The 18,034-nt window shown below is 38.0% G+C and overlaps 1 protein-coding gene across 1 annotated transcript; it reads left to right on the top strand.

Annotated features, from left to right (window-relative positions):
- The first annotated feature begins 1,160 nt into the window (after positions 1-1,160).
- On the top strand, positions 1,161-12,347 carry LOC140162342 (uncharacterized). The gene is made up of 6 exons (XM_072185562.1): positions 1,161-1,409; positions 4,720-4,898; positions 6,005-6,095; positions 8,695-8,880; positions 10,670-10,773; positions 11,502-12,347. Exons 1-6 carry the CDS (start codon positions 1,268-1,270, stop codon positions 11,505-11,507), a joined length of 708 nt encoding a protein of 235 aa, XP_072041663.1. The 5' UTR covers positions 1,161-1,267; the 3' UTR covers positions 11,508-12,347.
- The last annotated feature ends 5,687 nt before the right edge of the window (positions 12,348-18,034 follow it).

Raw genomic sequence — 18,034 nt, 5'->3', positions numbered from 1 at the left:
ATGTGTAATTAAGACATGTCTAGGGAGAAGACGCTATGTGGTTTGACGTGTCTTGGGAAAAGATACCAGATAAAGACACGTCAAATTTAAGACGTGTTTATTTGCAAGACACCCTTTTTACAGTGTACGTGATGTCTTAAAAGGGCATTTCGTGATCCACAGCCTCATCCCCCCCCCCACTTTTCCCAAAAAAGTTGTGATTTTTATACCACTGGAAACCTCTGGATACATAGTGTTAATGTACCAAACATTTCTTGCAGATTAAGGGGGTACTACACCCATGTGGTAAATTTGTGTCTATTTTTGCATTTTTCTCAAAAACTAATAACACACTGGTAACAAAAGTTATGTATATTATTGGGGCAAGGAATCCAATTACTACACTGACATTTCAGTGACTCAAGACAAGCGGTTCAGTATATGATAGGAAACGAGGTACATCCTAGCGGTACCTTATTTCTTATCATAAATAACAAACCGCTTGTCTTGGGTCACTGAAATTCCAGTGTAGTAATTGATTCCTTGCCCCTATAATATACATAACTTTTGTTACCACTGTGTTATTAGTTTTTGAGAAAAATGCAAAAATAGACACAAATTTATCGAGGGGTGTAGTACCCCCTTAATTCGTTTAGCAAAAATATCGTCAAATTACCAGAACAAAATTACAACAGTGGCTTATGGAGCAGTGTAATACACATCATCATGCGTAACTCGCAAACGCAAAATCGTAATCAACTGGCCGGGAATAAGCTTTTTCGTGGATATCTACTGTCATAAAAAGAGGATGCTAGGATCACGAAATCCTCCTTTAAATAAATAAAATAAATAAAAATAAAAATGAGACATACCGGTATACCAACTTCCTTTGGCCTATTTGGCCGTGTGTAGACAAGAAGCAAGTAATGACCTTTAATCTTTAGTAGTTTTAGCACGGTCCACTTTGTTTTGTTGTTGGACAACATTATGATGTAACAAATCTCGATTCCCGGTCTCGATTATTAAACATTACGTCACAAAATGATGTTATCATGATGCTTTCTGTATACAAACATTTGTAAAAGCGGCGATTAAAACGGTTATATAAGGCTAATCAAACCAACAGGAATGTCACTTAGAGACTACTTTAATAGCCTAAAAGAATTGGACCTGTGCTGGACAACTCCTGCGCAAATACTACCTCATCGCTCTGCCTCACCGATTTGCGCCTCACTTCACTTGTCAGTTTTTTTATCGTTTTCGGTTTGTGGAAATTGTGGTATAAATCATGGATCACCGTGTCGCCATGTTAGCATGCCTTTTGGCTTTATTGCCTGTCATATTTGCTCAAGGTACTGAGGACCCAGCTGCTACGACCCAGGTACCCGAGAGATGTTGCTTCCCTGCAAGCCAGTTTACCATCAGCAAATGTAAGTATAATAGGCACACTTTTCAATTAGTTTTAAAGGGCTCTGGTATGAACGCTTGGACAATATTTTGTGGGACATGAGAGCACATCAGACATATCGAATTGAATTCTGAATACGAGGAATGTACTTCTGATATCAAATAATTTTGATTTTATGAAATTCGTGATATAATACAAATTTTATACCCGGTGGGTTCAGTCTTCACTGACAATGTGTACGCATGATGGTTCCAATTAGGGGTACTTTTCAAGAAATGTCCGCGGAATTTTCGAGGACAAAATTGTTCGCGATTGTTTAAATTAGGGGTGTTTTGGAGCAAAATTGTCCTTGAAATGAAAAATAGGATGTATTTCTAGGACTTTCGTCCGTGTTTTACCGCTACAGTTTTCGTTATTGTCCTCATTTCCCCGTGAAATAGGGGGCAAATTCAAAAGTGTCCTTGAAATGGTAAAAATAGGGGTATTTATTTCGGAAAAATGTCCTTGATTCCTCGTGATAAGGGGGTGAAATGAAAATGCGTCCTCAAAATGATAAAAATAGGGGAGGTATTTGGGGGCAAATTTTCCTTGATTTCGCGCAAAATAGGGGTAAAATTGCTGCAAATGTCCTCGATTCCCCGTGAAATAGGGGTCATTTTCAAATCCTGGAACGGTCATACGTCCTACCTTTAAATACAAACTGAACCCACCGGGATTTTATAACAAATTATTAAAATTTGATATTTTTGTAAACTTTTGATAAATTAAAAAAAAAAAGGCGTAGTAATTTATAGTGCGCTACACACAGGCACAACGCCTAGACGTTGATCCACAAGCCTCAGCATACTTTACAGATTGTCGCTGACCACTACATTCCATAAACCATTAAACAACAAATCAGGGACTTTGCGGTTTCAAGAGCGCACACCCACATTCCACAGATAACCTTCGCAAACAGGATCAGCTCCCCGAGTTTCGTACGATTTCAACGAGAAAAATTAGCAGTAGGCCTAAGCTAACTCATTTTTTTCCACGAAAGCGTCCTAGGCATCGCCAGGGTTCGAACCCGCAACATCTCGTACCATAGTCGAACGCCTTAACGATTGAGCTAACAGTCCTCGAACTAAACTTTCTAAATCTAATGATGAAAAGTCGACGATCACATGAAAAGTTTGACCTTTTGTATTGAAGATACAACTACAGTCCATATCTTCAATATGAATGGTCAAAATTTTCATTTGATCGTCAGCTTTTCATCCCAGGTAGCTATACATACACTTAAAGTAGGGCCTACATAATAATCATTAGATTTAGAAAGTTTACTTCGAGGACTGTTAAATATGACAAAATATTGCTTCATAAACATACGGCAAGTTACCTAAGTTTATTGTTTGTGAAAGTTTTGTGATTTATTAAAAAATTTTGATATCTTGGCCCGGTACCTCCTTGACCGACCGACGTCGACGATTACTCTTGGATTGCGCCATCTCTGGAAGCAGGTGGTATGCGCCGTGCATTCTCTAAATTCAGTAAATTTCCATCGTCAACCGTGTAATTGAATGGGATTACTAGTATTTTGACATTTTAAAACGCTTGAATTATCACAAACAAATAGGCCTATGTTAATAAATAACATAAATACAAGCTAAAACCGTTGGGGTTCGATAATGAACCCCACAAAACTAACCGAGTATATGGAAAATGCCCGGGGAAAATGCCGTACGGCCGAGCGGTTTTGCCAGCTCTCTCCGACCATCATGCCACTCGCCGCCTGTCTCGAAGGTTCTGATTAAAAGTTTGTATTAATCTCGGTAACAAGCATTATTCATGTACACCTTTGCACTAACGGCGTGGTCAGGTGAATAATAGAAAGCGTCGTAAGCGACTAAACTTGAAAACGATAGAGGGCAGAATGACGAAAACCGTTTGGGGCATTTTGCTCCAACGAGTCTATGCACAATTGCACATGATGCATGTACCATGCCAGCATTGCGTTTAGATAATATACTTTTCATTGTAATGTGTTTTAGCTGTTGCTGAACATAGTCCGCCTGCAAACACCATATTTTGGGGGTTAGATGATTTTGGCAGTTAAAGTTTGTTTGAGTGGTGTAGAGAAATATTCTGTTGGATGTAAAATCGTCACCCTTGGGCAATCCGAGATACTCAAGATGGCCACTACGTAACTCTGAAATAGCATTCAAATGGTGTTTTAGTGACAAAAGGTATCATACCAAATAACTATAGTGTTTTGGGCAGTTAAAGTTTTATATAATCATGACTGTATTCATGGGATTGGTTTTCAGTATGCATGTCGGGATGCATGTACAATATAATTTGGTTTCATATTTTGTATTGCTCCTTGAACATCTTGTTTATTGATATGCGCGCGATATAAACATGTATCAACAGTGGCATAGCCAGGACATTTTTTTTTCAAAAGGGAAGGGGACCCGGGGAAAGAAGGAAGGCAACCTTCAATTTAATTCTGCTACATTCCTCTCAACATGCCCCGAATCCAAATGGGCATAAAACCAGCGGCGTAGCTGGGATTTTTTCCAGGGGGGCAAGCCTGTATGGGGCGGGGGCCCAAATCCACCAAATTTTCCTGCACTTGGGGGGATAGGGGGCCCAAATAGACAATTTTGCCAGGCTTATTGATAATAATCGTATGGTATTGCATATCGTATGGATTCCCCATCTCTTAGCCCCTCCTCTCTCCTCTCTTTTTTCCTCTTTCTCCCTCATTTTTCCTCTTTTTCCTTGCACTAGGGGCGGGGCCCAAATAGGCAATTTTTGCCAGGGGGGCAATTGCCTGCCCCCCCGGCAGCTACGCCACTGCATAAAACACTGTGTGTTGATGATGATTCAATCTACTCGATCGTTTTATTGAACGCAAAAATTTACTGCTGTTCTGATCTCGTGTTTTGGGTTGATTTGTGACCCATCACATCGAAACAGACCACTTCGTGGCTAGCTTCATTGGCAGATAACAATGAAAGAGGATGGAAAAATAAAAAAAAAATAAAAAGAATTCTGAGCTTGTTTTGCCTCATAAAACATTTTTACTGTATCTGATTTCAACAAGTAAGGTGTCATTTTTAAGCTAAAAAGCAGCAGTTTATCCTAGTGTTTAAATTCCCATTTTCATTTCTACCGTGAGGTGGCTTGTTTCGATGTGATGGGTCACATGGTATAGTCTACTTACCAGTCGTTATCCACGGACCCGGAGAGTCGAGGGTCTGTTTATCTCATGTTATATTTTGATGTGCTTATGATGTAATTTGGCCTGGACTTTGTTTTAATAGCCCAATAATGAATCAATCTTTCAGCTTCTTCCATAGGAATGGTCCATCAAGGAGCAAGACGATTCATGGGTCAAGTGGCTATTCTAGAGGAGGCCCATGCGGCGTACGACTATAACAATAGTAGAATCGCTGCTTTACTTACCAGACGATTCATTAATGGTTACCCCGAAGAACACGTCCAGCTGATAGAAGATCTTGAAGAGGTTTGTTTGTTTGTTTGTTCGTTTAAATGGTCACTTTGTGCGGATACACACTTGGGTACTGATGGGACCAGGATCTGAGCAAAATGATCACGCCAAGCTAAACAGACTAAGCATACTGGCCTAAGAACATAATGAAGGAAAAGAAAGACATTATGATGAGCTCATAGTATTACACTTCGGGTATGATAAACCATATTATGATGTTAATTGATGCATTAGTTATTTTACTTTTGAAAATTTAGGAAATAAAACTGATAAGCGGTCATAAACCCGTCTTGCCAATCGATACTTTAGATCTGTGTATCTGAGTGGTGATCTTCCGCCAGGCTATAGTAAAAGTCAGAGATTAAGAAACTATTTTACGTCTGATGATCGACTCACCACAGCCCGTGATTGGTTATTAGCGCGTATTGATTCATCTGGTGCCTTTATCGGAGAAAAGGAATCGCAGAAAATGGCGAACTATGATGGTAAGGGCAAAAAACACCTTGCCCAGGCATTGTTCATGGTCTCTGCAGGAAAGAACTTTTTCTATTATTAAGACCTAACTACCTTTGAGATGGTTTGCATGTTTCAAAGTGCAAAACTACCAATCCGCCGTCGAAGTGACGTCATAATCGGATTAACTACCATAGCAATGGATGAATACAATTTTTGAATAGATCACCCTGCACTACAAGCAGATTGCATTAATCACCTGTGTATATGTCAGCAAACATAGATTAAATACAATACCGCTCTTTCCAAAGATACTAATCTTACCGGTGCGAGTGATCAGCCCTTTTTTTGACATCTATGGTTCAATGCATCGGGACCGCGTGAACGTTGTAGTGCAGGGCGATATAGTCAATATTGTATCCATCCATTGCTATGGTAATTAATACGATTAACTACGTCACTTCGACGGTGAATAGGCACCGCAATCTGATACCCCCGGGTCGTTCAAAAATTTCAATCATTACCACAAATCGTAAACAAACCGTTTCTAAGTTTGATTTACAGGTGACGTCAGGCGACAATTAGTTTCTTTATCCCTGGTTCCGATTATATCAGTTGTTACTGCCTGCCTTAAAAATTGTTGTTGTTTACCACTAACTCACAAACAGGGAACAGTTTGGGTCATTTACCCTGATGAAGAGACGTGTACGAAAGAAAGCTCCGCCGACTATCCATTCCGTGCTGAACGCTGTATATCGGGTAAGGAATCAAACCAGGGAGCTTTGATATATTACGGCTTGATCAAGCCGTCAGCCCTGATGGCGAAATCTAAAGTAGTGAGTTACTTTCTCATTGGATTTAACTAGCTCAAGGTTTGAAATATTTAATCTACAATCCTACTTTATCTATTTACAGGGAGCTTGGTGTTATGGGAAGGACGACTGGAATTACGTCACGATTATAATGTGTATCCTAGGTCTAGACAATAGGCGCCATTAGCCGTCATTTTGGTTCTCTGTTGACAAGAGGCAGTTTTCAGTGAACGCCTCTTTTCAGAGCCATCACTAAGCAAGGGGCGGCCTACATGTCTCATTCTTAGGTACTTTGTCCTGAAGAAGTCAGAGCTACTCCTGACGTAAGCTTGACAGTTCTAAACTTGTCCGACGGCGAACCCGCCAAAAACCCACTAATTGTTCTCGTCGTAATAGCCTATCCCACAAAAACACATTAGTTCACATTTTTAGTTTAAACTTGAGCATACTATAATTAAATTAATTCTGTAGTAATTCGATGGAATATGTGACATGATCTGGTCCATGGGGGCCAAAGGCGGCAAATTTGAAACTGAGATAAAGGTAAAAATATGGAGTAAAAAACAATAAAATACATAAGAAAATAGATATCAAGAAAATTCATAAATTTAGAACCAAGTATGCTAGACCTTTGGTGTTTTCAATAAATGATAGCCTATTGTATGTGTAATGTAATAATTACAGTAACTCAATTTTCAAAATGCCTCCTTTGGCCCCCATGGACCAGATCGCGTCACATATGACGGTGATTATTGAAGGCGGAGGAGACTAAAGCTATTATAGTTAACGAACACGCATGCGTTAGTAATGTGTATCTTAACGCGGCTGTGTACTATAGACATTGTTTCTTTCGCGAAATTGAGTTTTTTTGATATGTTTATACTTTGTTATGTTTTTTATAAATACAAGGAATGAAAATCCAGATTTGTAAACTCCAACTGCAATATTTTAAGGATTTTATTTCACTATTCCACTCGTGTTTGAAATTGAAAAGAAAGAAAATCTTTGTTGTACCAGCCAGGGTACACGCGCGCAACAACGCATCGCGTTGTGTATCGCGCAATTTGTTAACGCCCAAATACGCTACGCATACGCGACGCTTATATGCATACGCGGCGCATCAATATGGAAACACCACGGAAGCACTGATTTCACAAAAACCTAGTGGTCAAATGGCTCCGTTTTAGCTGATAAAATGTGTGTTTTTTCAAGTTCTTTCCCCCGATTTAAATATCAAGTTACGAATGGATTTCGCTCAAACTTCTCAAGGGGCCGTGTATTTACCCGATGTTCATGTCATGTAAGGTAGAAAAACGAGAAATGCCGCATTCTCATGTGAGCTCCGATCCAAGTGCAAAATGTGACCACTTTAAACTTCAACGGCCATTATTTCAATGTTCATTTTCTCGGTAAAATGACGATTTAGGTACACGATAACTCAATAAATACAGCATCTATAGGTAAGCAAATATGATCATTGTAAAAAGCATGATCGACTCAAGAAACGGTTTTCTCATTTTTTTATATTTTGGTCTATTTCCGATTTTAGGCATCACTTTGTGCAAATAAGCGTTTGTGAATTTTAAAAGTTCAATTTGATGCCTTATATGGTCAATATCTCAAAAAATAAAGCCAATATCAAAAAAATAAAAAAACTGTTTTTGGAATGGAGCCTCAAGATTGAGCTTAAAACAAAATAAAATATTTTGGAAAGAGTGTTTTTTGTTATGATGTACCTAACAAATATTGCCAAAAACTCACTTTTTGTGATTTTCTTCAGAATTGTTGTTTTTACCCCAAATCTGTATTTATATTAAGATTTATTGATGTCTTGCCTTCATAAAAATGTATACTTTTATATGTCTTGCGCGAATAATTACAAAGTTATTGCACTTTTGCTACATGCATGTCTGAGAGTACACAGCCACCTTAAGCAAAAAGGTGAGAGTTCATAGGGCAAGTCGGGTCGATCGACGATCGGTTACAACAATGCTGGACTTCAGATACTATACTAACGCATGCGTGTTCGTCAACTATAGTTTTAGTCTCCTCAGTTGGTTTTCAGTAGCATGTGATCGTCAACTATACTTTTAGTCTCCTCAGTTGGTTTTCTCTCACTATGTGGATGATCACACACGGCGGAGGAGAATACTAGCTGTTCAGACGACCGTCTGATTCTATCAAGCATAATAATATACCAACAATCATCGCCATATTCCATCGAAATTAGGAACTGACTGCGAGATCTTGTCGTCCATTGCATCTGCTTCGCATCATAATTCGAACGTAATGGATATAGTGGATAGAACTACTTGTTAATAATCTTTGCCTCGAACCTTATAGGCATCAGAGTTAAAGACCTAAAGCTGAATTTATTCCATCGCTGAGCGGCCAGTGACAAATTTGACAATTAATGCGGTTGGGTGCTTTTCTCAACGCAATAAAAAGCGCGCTATCTCATTGGCTAGAAACCAATCGCTCGTCGCTCAGCGATGGAGTGTAAAATCACCTTTAATCACTGTACCACGATGTTGTCTTTCACACAGAATATGGAGAATATTGGGGAACTACTTACATGGATGACAAAGCCGTCTACACAAATACCTGGGGCATCGTAATTCCTTACTTGCCGGAAAATCCTACCAATGGAGTGTTTTCGTTCAGTGTTGGGCCAAACTGTATTCCACACGGAGAGACGTTTGCGGGAAAGACTACTGCATGGGGTGTGAGACGTAAGAGGCTATTCTATTTGTAATCCATACACCCCCATGGAAGACATGTGACATTAATCTCGCACTCAGGGATTGTGATTTTAAATGTGGTCACCTGAATGGATGACTCCATTTGAAATCTACATTCCCTGTGTGAGAGATTAAGATCATATCTTCCATAGGGGTGTATGGATTCAGCCCATTTTTTTAACATAGAAAAAGTTTGGAATATTTTGCCCCGTTTGGCATTGCCTTTCTAAAAGCAGATTGGTCCGATCAACAGTTACCTCATCAATGTGGGGATTGTTGTGATAGTTAGCATTTGAAAACATGAAATTGTACCAAACTCCGGCGCTTTGAGCTAATGGGGTTGAGACACACATTTACTGTTTACTTGTTCGTATATGCGTATCGATTATCGATGATTTGCTCAAAACCCTTTACACTTTTGTGGACGGAGCTCTTGATGTTTGCATATTTTAAAAACGCTTCTAACTATCGAGGTTTTACGGTACATATATAATTATACATTATATACAATAAGGCAGGGGTTGGGGTTATAAGCATAGGGCCTACTAGCGCAATTACCGCTAGAATAGAGCGCTTCATAAAATATATACAATATAAGAACAAATAATATTAACATGAAAAGCACAACACAACTTGGTAACATGAAGAACAAAGATCAGTTATTTGGGAAAAGGTGAGTCTCCAAAAAGTAGAGTTCGGATGCAAAATTGACACCCTAAAATTCCAATGCATATTTTTGAAACTGTGATCAAAAACAGCACATAATTTCTCGGGTAACTTGCAACTGCATCGAATACCGGACAGTTAGAATACCGGACGCTTACGTATTTCACGCCCTCTATGCAGTGTCATTTGCAACTACATACACTTTCACCGCAAATCTGCTGCAGCAATATGCAAAACAACCAGATGCAGATAACACTGCATAAAGTGAGTGAAATACGTAAGCGCATGGTATTCCAACAGTCCTGTATTCGATACAGTTCACCTATATTTGACGAGATATATTTGCCTATATCTCAAATTGAGAAAATTGGATAGCACTTTTTGCACTTGAACTCTTCCGATTATGCTGACAAAGAAAGAGGTGTTTTTTTTTTACATTTTGACGATATAATGATCTGTTCCCGAATAATTAAGAGGTGTGAGCACTCTGCCTATAAAAGTTGCGATATTATGGTCCTACGTATTTCATACTTCTTAAGAGCGTTTTGCCGTTTCGACTGACGGCTAATTTTCCATAGCGTCTTCCGCAGTGTGTACAATATTCAGCAGCATCTTATTACCGTCATATTCCAAAAAAAAGAAGATCATTTACCCTACCTAAGCGGTGAGAACTGGATGTCGCGGCGGACAACCGAAATCGCTGCGTCCAACCAAAAACGCAACGTATGTCGAACGGGAAAACTCGGAAAAACTTCTGACTATAAATGCTGAAATATAGTCCGTTTTTGCAAGCGTTTTTTCGTTACGAACCTCACGTTATTCGTTCTCCGCAGCAATTTACAGTTTCCGCTGCGACCTTTTGTTCTTCCTGCTTAAATGACCAGCTTTGTTCGGGTGTTGTTCGATTCGTTGACGTCTTCTGTAACGGAAAACGCGGCTGAAATTGGGTCCGCTACAGATGACGCTGACAGGAAATGAGCCGATTTAGTCGCTACGTAAGTCGCAATGGCAAATGCCCAAAAGACGTCAGGCCCTTTCATACCTCATCATGCAATAGCTTTATGATGTGTCTCTTCTCAGTGACCAGTGATTTCGTGTTATCTTTTTTGAACAGAGCAAATCGTGTCTTCTTCTGGATATTACAATTATGAAGAAGGAATCGCCAATCCTGATAAATACTTTACTGTGCCTGACTACTGCACAGAACCCGTGACAGAGGTAACTAACAACAATTATAATTAAAGACAGAGATAAAAAAGAATTTATCGCGTCTGACGTCATCTGTCAATCAAACTTGAGCATTGTTATTATTAATTTCAAGTTTGTACCTTCAAACATGCAAACCATCTCAAAAGTTAGGTCTTTATAGTAGGAAACTTTCTTTCGCGAAGGCACCATGTCAACAATGCTTAGAAAAGCTGCTTTTTGCCTTGTAAAAGTACGTAATTTTTCGCCATTTGCTGCTATTCCTTTTCTCCGATCAGCACCAGAAACACCTTTGTTTCAACTGTTCAAACGATGACGCCGCGCGGAAACATGCTAATAAAGCTTCAAATAAATTACTTAAGCCTGGCTAAAAATATGAAAAAAAGAGAATAACAAAAGGCCACCCCGAAAAATGTGAATAATGTTACTTACTATCAGCCTTTGGGTAGTGAGAAATGATAGTCTTAATCCAATATCACTGCGACCGAGGAACGGTATACATAGTAATCTGTTTGGAAATGATGACGACATAGGCATACACTATGATACAGGAGGGCGCCACTTTGAAGCTAGTATTGGCATTACAATGTGTTAACTGTTATTGTATATTTTCATTTTCATTATTTTTGCTCTCTATTTCCCCGTCTATTTCTTGCTTGATTGATTGGTTGTCAATAAAATATTGATTGATTGATTGCTTCATTTAATTTGATTATTTTCGTCATTTCTATACTTCACAGAATTAGAAAACCACGCAAGAATGAGGAGATGGCGCGGCCAGATATAGAACGACCAGCGAATGGAAGAAATTATTAGCTCGCTGGGGGAAGAACTTATAAAGAAATATTCAACAACAGTTTACTTCATACACAAACTTTACAATGACGCTTCATTATATGTGAATGCAGTAATTTCACTTGTATATCCCTTTACTTATGTTTTTAAGCAGTTAAGAAGTAGCCCCGGTCCCCGCACTCCGTGCATCCGCGGGTATTCATGCTCGTCGAAAATTTCGCGAAATAGGGGGTGTTTTCAGATGAAGAAACGCGATTCGCGAAACACACAAAAAAGGGGTGTTTTTTCAAACCACGTGTTCACGAAATTGAAAAAAGGGTATTTTCATCGAGCAGCCTACGCGTTTCTGCCAGAAAAGGGTATATTAGAAATATCGTTCGCGTTTTAGCGAAAATAGGGTATTGTCGAAGGGCAAATAATTCGCGAAATCGCTAAAAAAAGGGGTGTTTTCCCCTAAAAACTTCGCGAAATGAGATGCAAAAGGGGATGTTTTTAAAGTTCGCCGACAAGCATGAATACCCGCAGATGCACGGAGTGCGGGGACCGAGGGAAGTAGCGAACCTATTAAAACTGATTGGAGAAAACAAGACCGACTGTTGGTTTGTTTAAATGAGTGAATGTTCTTAGTCATCCAGTAGTTTCAAACAGAGTTTTGGAATTAATTCAAATACTTTTGCAACGTCTATCACGTGACCAGCCCAGCGGGTCAGTTGCATGATGACGTCTGGTGGTTCCAGACGCAACTCCGCAAAGATGCAAAAAGCAAGTTCCAGTATTTGATTTCATTCCAAAACTCTTGTTAATATGATCTGTGGTCATACAAAATTATGATATGATCTGTAGTCATACATAATTTATGATATAATCTGTGCTCATACATAATTATGATAATATGATCTGTGGTCATACAAAATTATGATATGATCTGTAGTCATACATAATTTATGATATAATCTGTGCTCATACATAATTATGATAATATGATCTGTGGTCATGTATAATTATGATATGAATTGTAGTCATACATAATTATGATATGATCTGTGGTCATATATAATTATGATATGATCTGTAGTCATATGATAAAATACAGTAACACACATTATAAGATGATCGTGTAATTGAAAATAACAAAGTAGACACCATTATCTTCAAGTTACGTGGTGCACATCATAGTTCCGCCGGCCTCGTTGTTCCACTCAAAATAATGGTATCTACCTTGTTTTTTGCCAAATATTTGTCGACCCTTAAATAACATTAGGGGCCTATGTTAGAATATTTTGCAATAAGTTGTTACAAAATGTTTTGGAATGATATTAAAACCTTTTATACCCATATAACCTATTCCGACTATCGAAAACTTCACGTTTTGTGTTTCCTGAGGCGGTCGTTTATTATTATTTTGGAAAGAACAATTCATCTTATAAGTCAAAACTAAACTCACTAGCCCGCGATTGAAATTTAATTTCAGCTTGTCTATTTTCTCAATTTATTATGTAGAATTTAAATTTAGCTTATTATTACTCATCAATTTTAATATCTTATAAAACTGCCTCTGTTGGTGCTTGTCGTTTGCTGGGCTATTCCAGTTGAAATCGATACACCCACTATAATAACACGTGACCTTGATCGCCCATACAGGGGGATGTAGAATTCAAATGGAGTCACCCATACAGGTAACCAGGGTTATGACACTCAACTCATTTGCATAGCAAAATGACCCGTGTATGGAGAGCCATTTTTGGAGTCCGGAATGACTTAGGCTACGCTCTCAGCTAGAGTCCGACGCTGCATTTCACTAGAAATACCTTTTCTGTAAAATCGCTATAGAGCCAACCGGGAACACGTATTCGTTTTGAAAATATAGCATTAAAATTAGTATCACCCTTGTGGCCCCCGTGCAGTGGAAAACCTTAATTCTTTCATTAAAAGGAAATGAAAATAAAAAAAAACACGGATCTACCTGTGCACATATAAAATGGGCACAGCAATTTGTCTCAAATATGAATGAATTTTAAGAAACATACGGGATATGATGAACATTGACCTGACGCCATGACAGTAGGATCTATTAGTCGTTTTATATACAATGTATATACCGTATTGTCATAATACCAATATTTGTCATTATATATAATGAGTAATATTTAGCAACGTAAATGTGCAGTTCATGCACAAACGAATACTGATCTTTATGATATTCAGGTTTTTGTACAAAACCTAATAAATTATGCATAACAGTTACGTAATCAATCGATAGTGCGGACACTTTTCATTTGCAAACCACCAAAATTCGTGATCTTTTAGCGTTGGAAAAGAAACCACGTGAATAGAGTGCCCTCTCAAGAATATCAACTCTCTGCAGGTAACCACATTTGAAATTCACACACCCTGTGTTGGAGATTAGTGGCATGTCTGCTTAGCGGTATGGATTTCAACTGGAATAGCCGGATACGCTGTTGGAAATCACTCTTTGCCTGGCATGCCTGGTAGCGATATAAGAAAGGCGTGGACCAGGGAAGTGAAAACTGAACAAAACAGGATATCGTTAGCTAGCATAGTCGATGCCGAGCAAGAAATAGCGGGAAACGGACTTCATTTCAGACATGTGGCATTGACGTAATCCTCTGAATAGAATCGAGAACAAAACCCGAATATATTTTCAAAGAGTTGGTAAGTTTTCATATCTATAAACAAATTATGACTCATTGTGTGCCAAAGCCATAATGTGCGATTTCTGTTCAATTGTAATTTAGTTATTCTTCACCCAAGGAAGGTTTTTTGCCAATTTTAAGCTTAAATAACAAGGAAAAGTGAAAGAAACCCCACTAGCTATTGTCGATGTTTAACACGGAAATGATATGACTATGTCCAACTTGTTCTGTTACCTACAAACACAACAAATTTAGGTGTAAGTTGAGACATCTGTAAAATTCAGCTTTGAAAAAAATTCATTTATAATATTGTAGGCTACATTATGGCTTTAATACGTTATTCCGAAATGGGCGTTATCCGAAATGGGCGTTATTCCGTCAATTGAGAATGAGCGTTAGTTCATAGGGCGTTATTCTAACAATGTGGGTTGTGGTGGGGGCTAGGCTTATACGAAGGGTACGGGTTAGGGTACGGATTAGTATTATGGGTTATGTTGTTTTGCAAAAATTCAAAATAACTTCCCTCTTACTCAAATCAGAATAATGCCACTTCGGAATAACGGGTAAGAACCTATTTATATTGTATAGATTTGTATGTCCTGGTTGACCGGTAAGTATATTAAAGAACTACATCATGTTTGGAGAGTGCCTTCTGAAGCGTTCTTTCCCCGATTGCAACTGTTAATGCCTAAAAGTAATTATATTTGAAACAAAATCCTGGTTAAATGAGATTTTATTTACAAACAATCATTGAACATGTTGAATGTGGAATTGGTTTCATTTAACTGACAAATAAGTAAAAGTGGGTAATGGTGAATCCAACGGACAAGGACACAAAACACATCAAGGATCAATAAATGATACAAGAGGACACCTTGAATATGAACAACATTCGGGACTGACAAATAAGTGTTTAAACAAAAGAATTCAGGTTTGTTTCTTGTAAATATAATCAGGTTGTCTCATCAGTCATTCATTTTTAAACTGAAAAATAGCCACCGCGTGACTCTAATTCAATATATCGATCATTACCACTCTGTAATGGCAGAGGAACAGATAATAAAACCTCCAAATTAATTCGCTTTTCAATCAAATCTACTCTTCTAAGCTTAAAATACCTTTTCAACTATTTTCCCGATAATCTTGATGGAAATTTTAATTCACCAATAACTAATAACGGAAGCTGAATTTATACTCCATCGCAACGTGACAAGAGATTGCTTTTTAGCCAATCAGGTAGAGGTATTTTGTTTTAAGTTGGAACAAGCGTACTACCTCATTGGTCAAATCGACCGTCGCTCAACATTAGAGTATAATTCAGCTTTACACGTACCTCAGCAAATAAGGTGAACGATTTGATGCAAACGATGAAAATATTTAATCCAGCAATGAAGTTATTGAGAGATATTCCGTAAACGTTCGCCTAATGGCGCTATGAATTTATAGAAATGAGAGAGCGCCCTCCCTGTAAAAGCCCACTATCATCACTGATAATTAAGGATACGTGTACAGCGTGAAACCTATCGACACATTCAATTATGACCAAGGTCAAACAACCATACCCATGATAATGCGGTAATCATTCATCAATTCGCTGTCGAAGTGATGTAATAATCGGATTAACTACCATAGCAAAAGATGAATACAATTTTTGAATAGGTTGCACTCACCACCTGTGTATGTACAATACCGCTCTTTTCAAAGATACTAATAGGGATAACCATCAAAATTTCATGTTGCCACAAAAGATTGTTTTCTGGATAGAACTCATCAATAGAAGTATTTTGGTGGTTAAATGGTCAAAATCGGTCAAAAACTTTTCGAATTATGAATTTTCAAAGTTTCCCATTCTGACCGGTCATTGGAACGAAATAAAATGACAAGGTCCAAAAATATCAATTGGGAGCAACATTGGCATAAGCATATATTTACCTTTATATATTTCTTTATTTTAACATATATGCAAACATGAAAAAGCATATTGTGAAAGTATCAAAGGGTTTCTTATGAAATGGCACTTTTTCTAGTCAATGGCATAAATTATTTTTTCAAACCGAGGCATTGAAATCATGCATTTAGCGAACATTTGCCAAAAATCATCCAAGATGGCCGATATGGCACAAAATCAAAATTGCACTAAGTCCAGGTAAACTTTTTTTTTCACAACCAAAAATTCGATGTTATTGGGTTTAATATGACCAATTAGTAGGTGTATGCCAATTAAATCTTAAGTGTCATTGAAGGTCATTGACTCATTCACAACAATAGAGGTTATCCACTTCACTCATCATGCTCATGTGTGACTTCTAACAAAAGGTGCTGGTTCCCGTAGTATTCCTCATTCAAAACAATTCAATACATGACCTCGGAGTTACCTGCATGACTTTCGCGGGCTATTTTGAAACAGTTATGGTTGCACATTCAGGTATTTCTTTTGAAAGTTCTAAACAAGGTATAGCCAGCAGCAAGTTGTAGATGGTATGGGCCTAAATATAAGAAAACGTTTAGGGTTGAAATCAGGTGAAAAATACATCAAATGAGCACGAAACTTCACATTTATGTTCAGAAAGGTGTCTTCTTAGCATGATTCGAAAGGAGTATGGAAATTCCAAAGGAAAGCTGGTGATTTAATTTGTAACTCGAGATCTACTTGTTCAATATTTTAACCTTTTTACAGAGGGTATGATAGAGGTATTACTCGCAACTCTGCCAAATTTCAGCTCAGTAGGCCACGTTTTTCACCTGAAATTATTGACATGAATATTTTGTGCCATTCTTGAGCAGTGCTGAACTCAGCCACTGGCAATTAAGCGCACTGTGGCGATGGACCAATTTTGACTCGCACTTACAGGAAAATGAAATAAGTTATGTTGCTGTAATTTGCAAGATAGTTACAAAATATAATTGGCATTAACTTCCCCAATTTTTACAGAAAAATATTGAAAAATAAAAGAATGAGATCAATTTAGAAATGTCTGTGCAAGCAGTGCACAGTTGAGCTCCCTGCATGTCTATGGGAGTGTTCTAATCAAGTTGATGGTTCATTGGTCATCCCTAATACTAATCTTACAGTTGCGAGTGATATGGTAGTTAATCATATCACATCATTATTTCGACGGCGAATTACGCAGCGGCCCAGTTAGCAGAGCACCAGACTATAGTGCGACGATAGAGGGAACTTGTAGAGAAGATAGATGCATAGAACAATACCTGGAAGCGTCACTAGAAATTAGCATGAGGCCGCATTCATATGTAAATAGCGTATTGTTATTTAAATTTGTGCCCAGACGTATTGAGGGCGACAGTCATGTTATCCAGACAGAGAATGTCTTGATGCGCCAGGCATGTCAAATTGCTGAGTGAATGTGTATAAATCCCCTTTCTGTATCGGTAATAAGCTAGTATAGTTCGTGTTCCAGTTTGTTATAACAAAAAAATAAGTATATTAAATATATTAAGTGTATAAACTTTGAAATTGACGTGAATTTGAAGTGCAGAGCTCCAAATCTAGCTAAATCGTGTAGTGTGAAATTATGCTGTGTGACCCCCTCTGCGTGGTAGAATTATATTCATAAAACATTGAATTTAACATATAATATGGGCAGCCAACCACGATTTATCAGCATTTAAAAGATATATTAATTAACAAAGATAAATAATCAATAATACAAATGTCAATTTAACTAGTAAACAAGTCTGAAATCTTAAAATGTTGCCACGTGATTTCCCGAACACATGATATGTCAACATGTGACCATTATTCAGTATTTGGAGTGTGGTGCACGGCTTGCAGGCAACTGTGTATTTCTTTACCTCCGTATAAA

Source organism: Amphiura filiformis, chromosome 10, assembly GCF_039555335.1.
Source record: "Amphiura filiformis chromosome 10, Afil_fr2py, whole genome shotgun sequence".
Classification (NCBI taxonomy): Eukaryota; Metazoa; Echinodermata; class Ophiuroidea; order Amphilepidida; family Amphiuridae; genus Amphiura; species Amphiura filiformis.
Note: the sequence above shows the minus strand (reverse complement) of the source record. Positions and strands in the feature narration are given on the sequence as shown.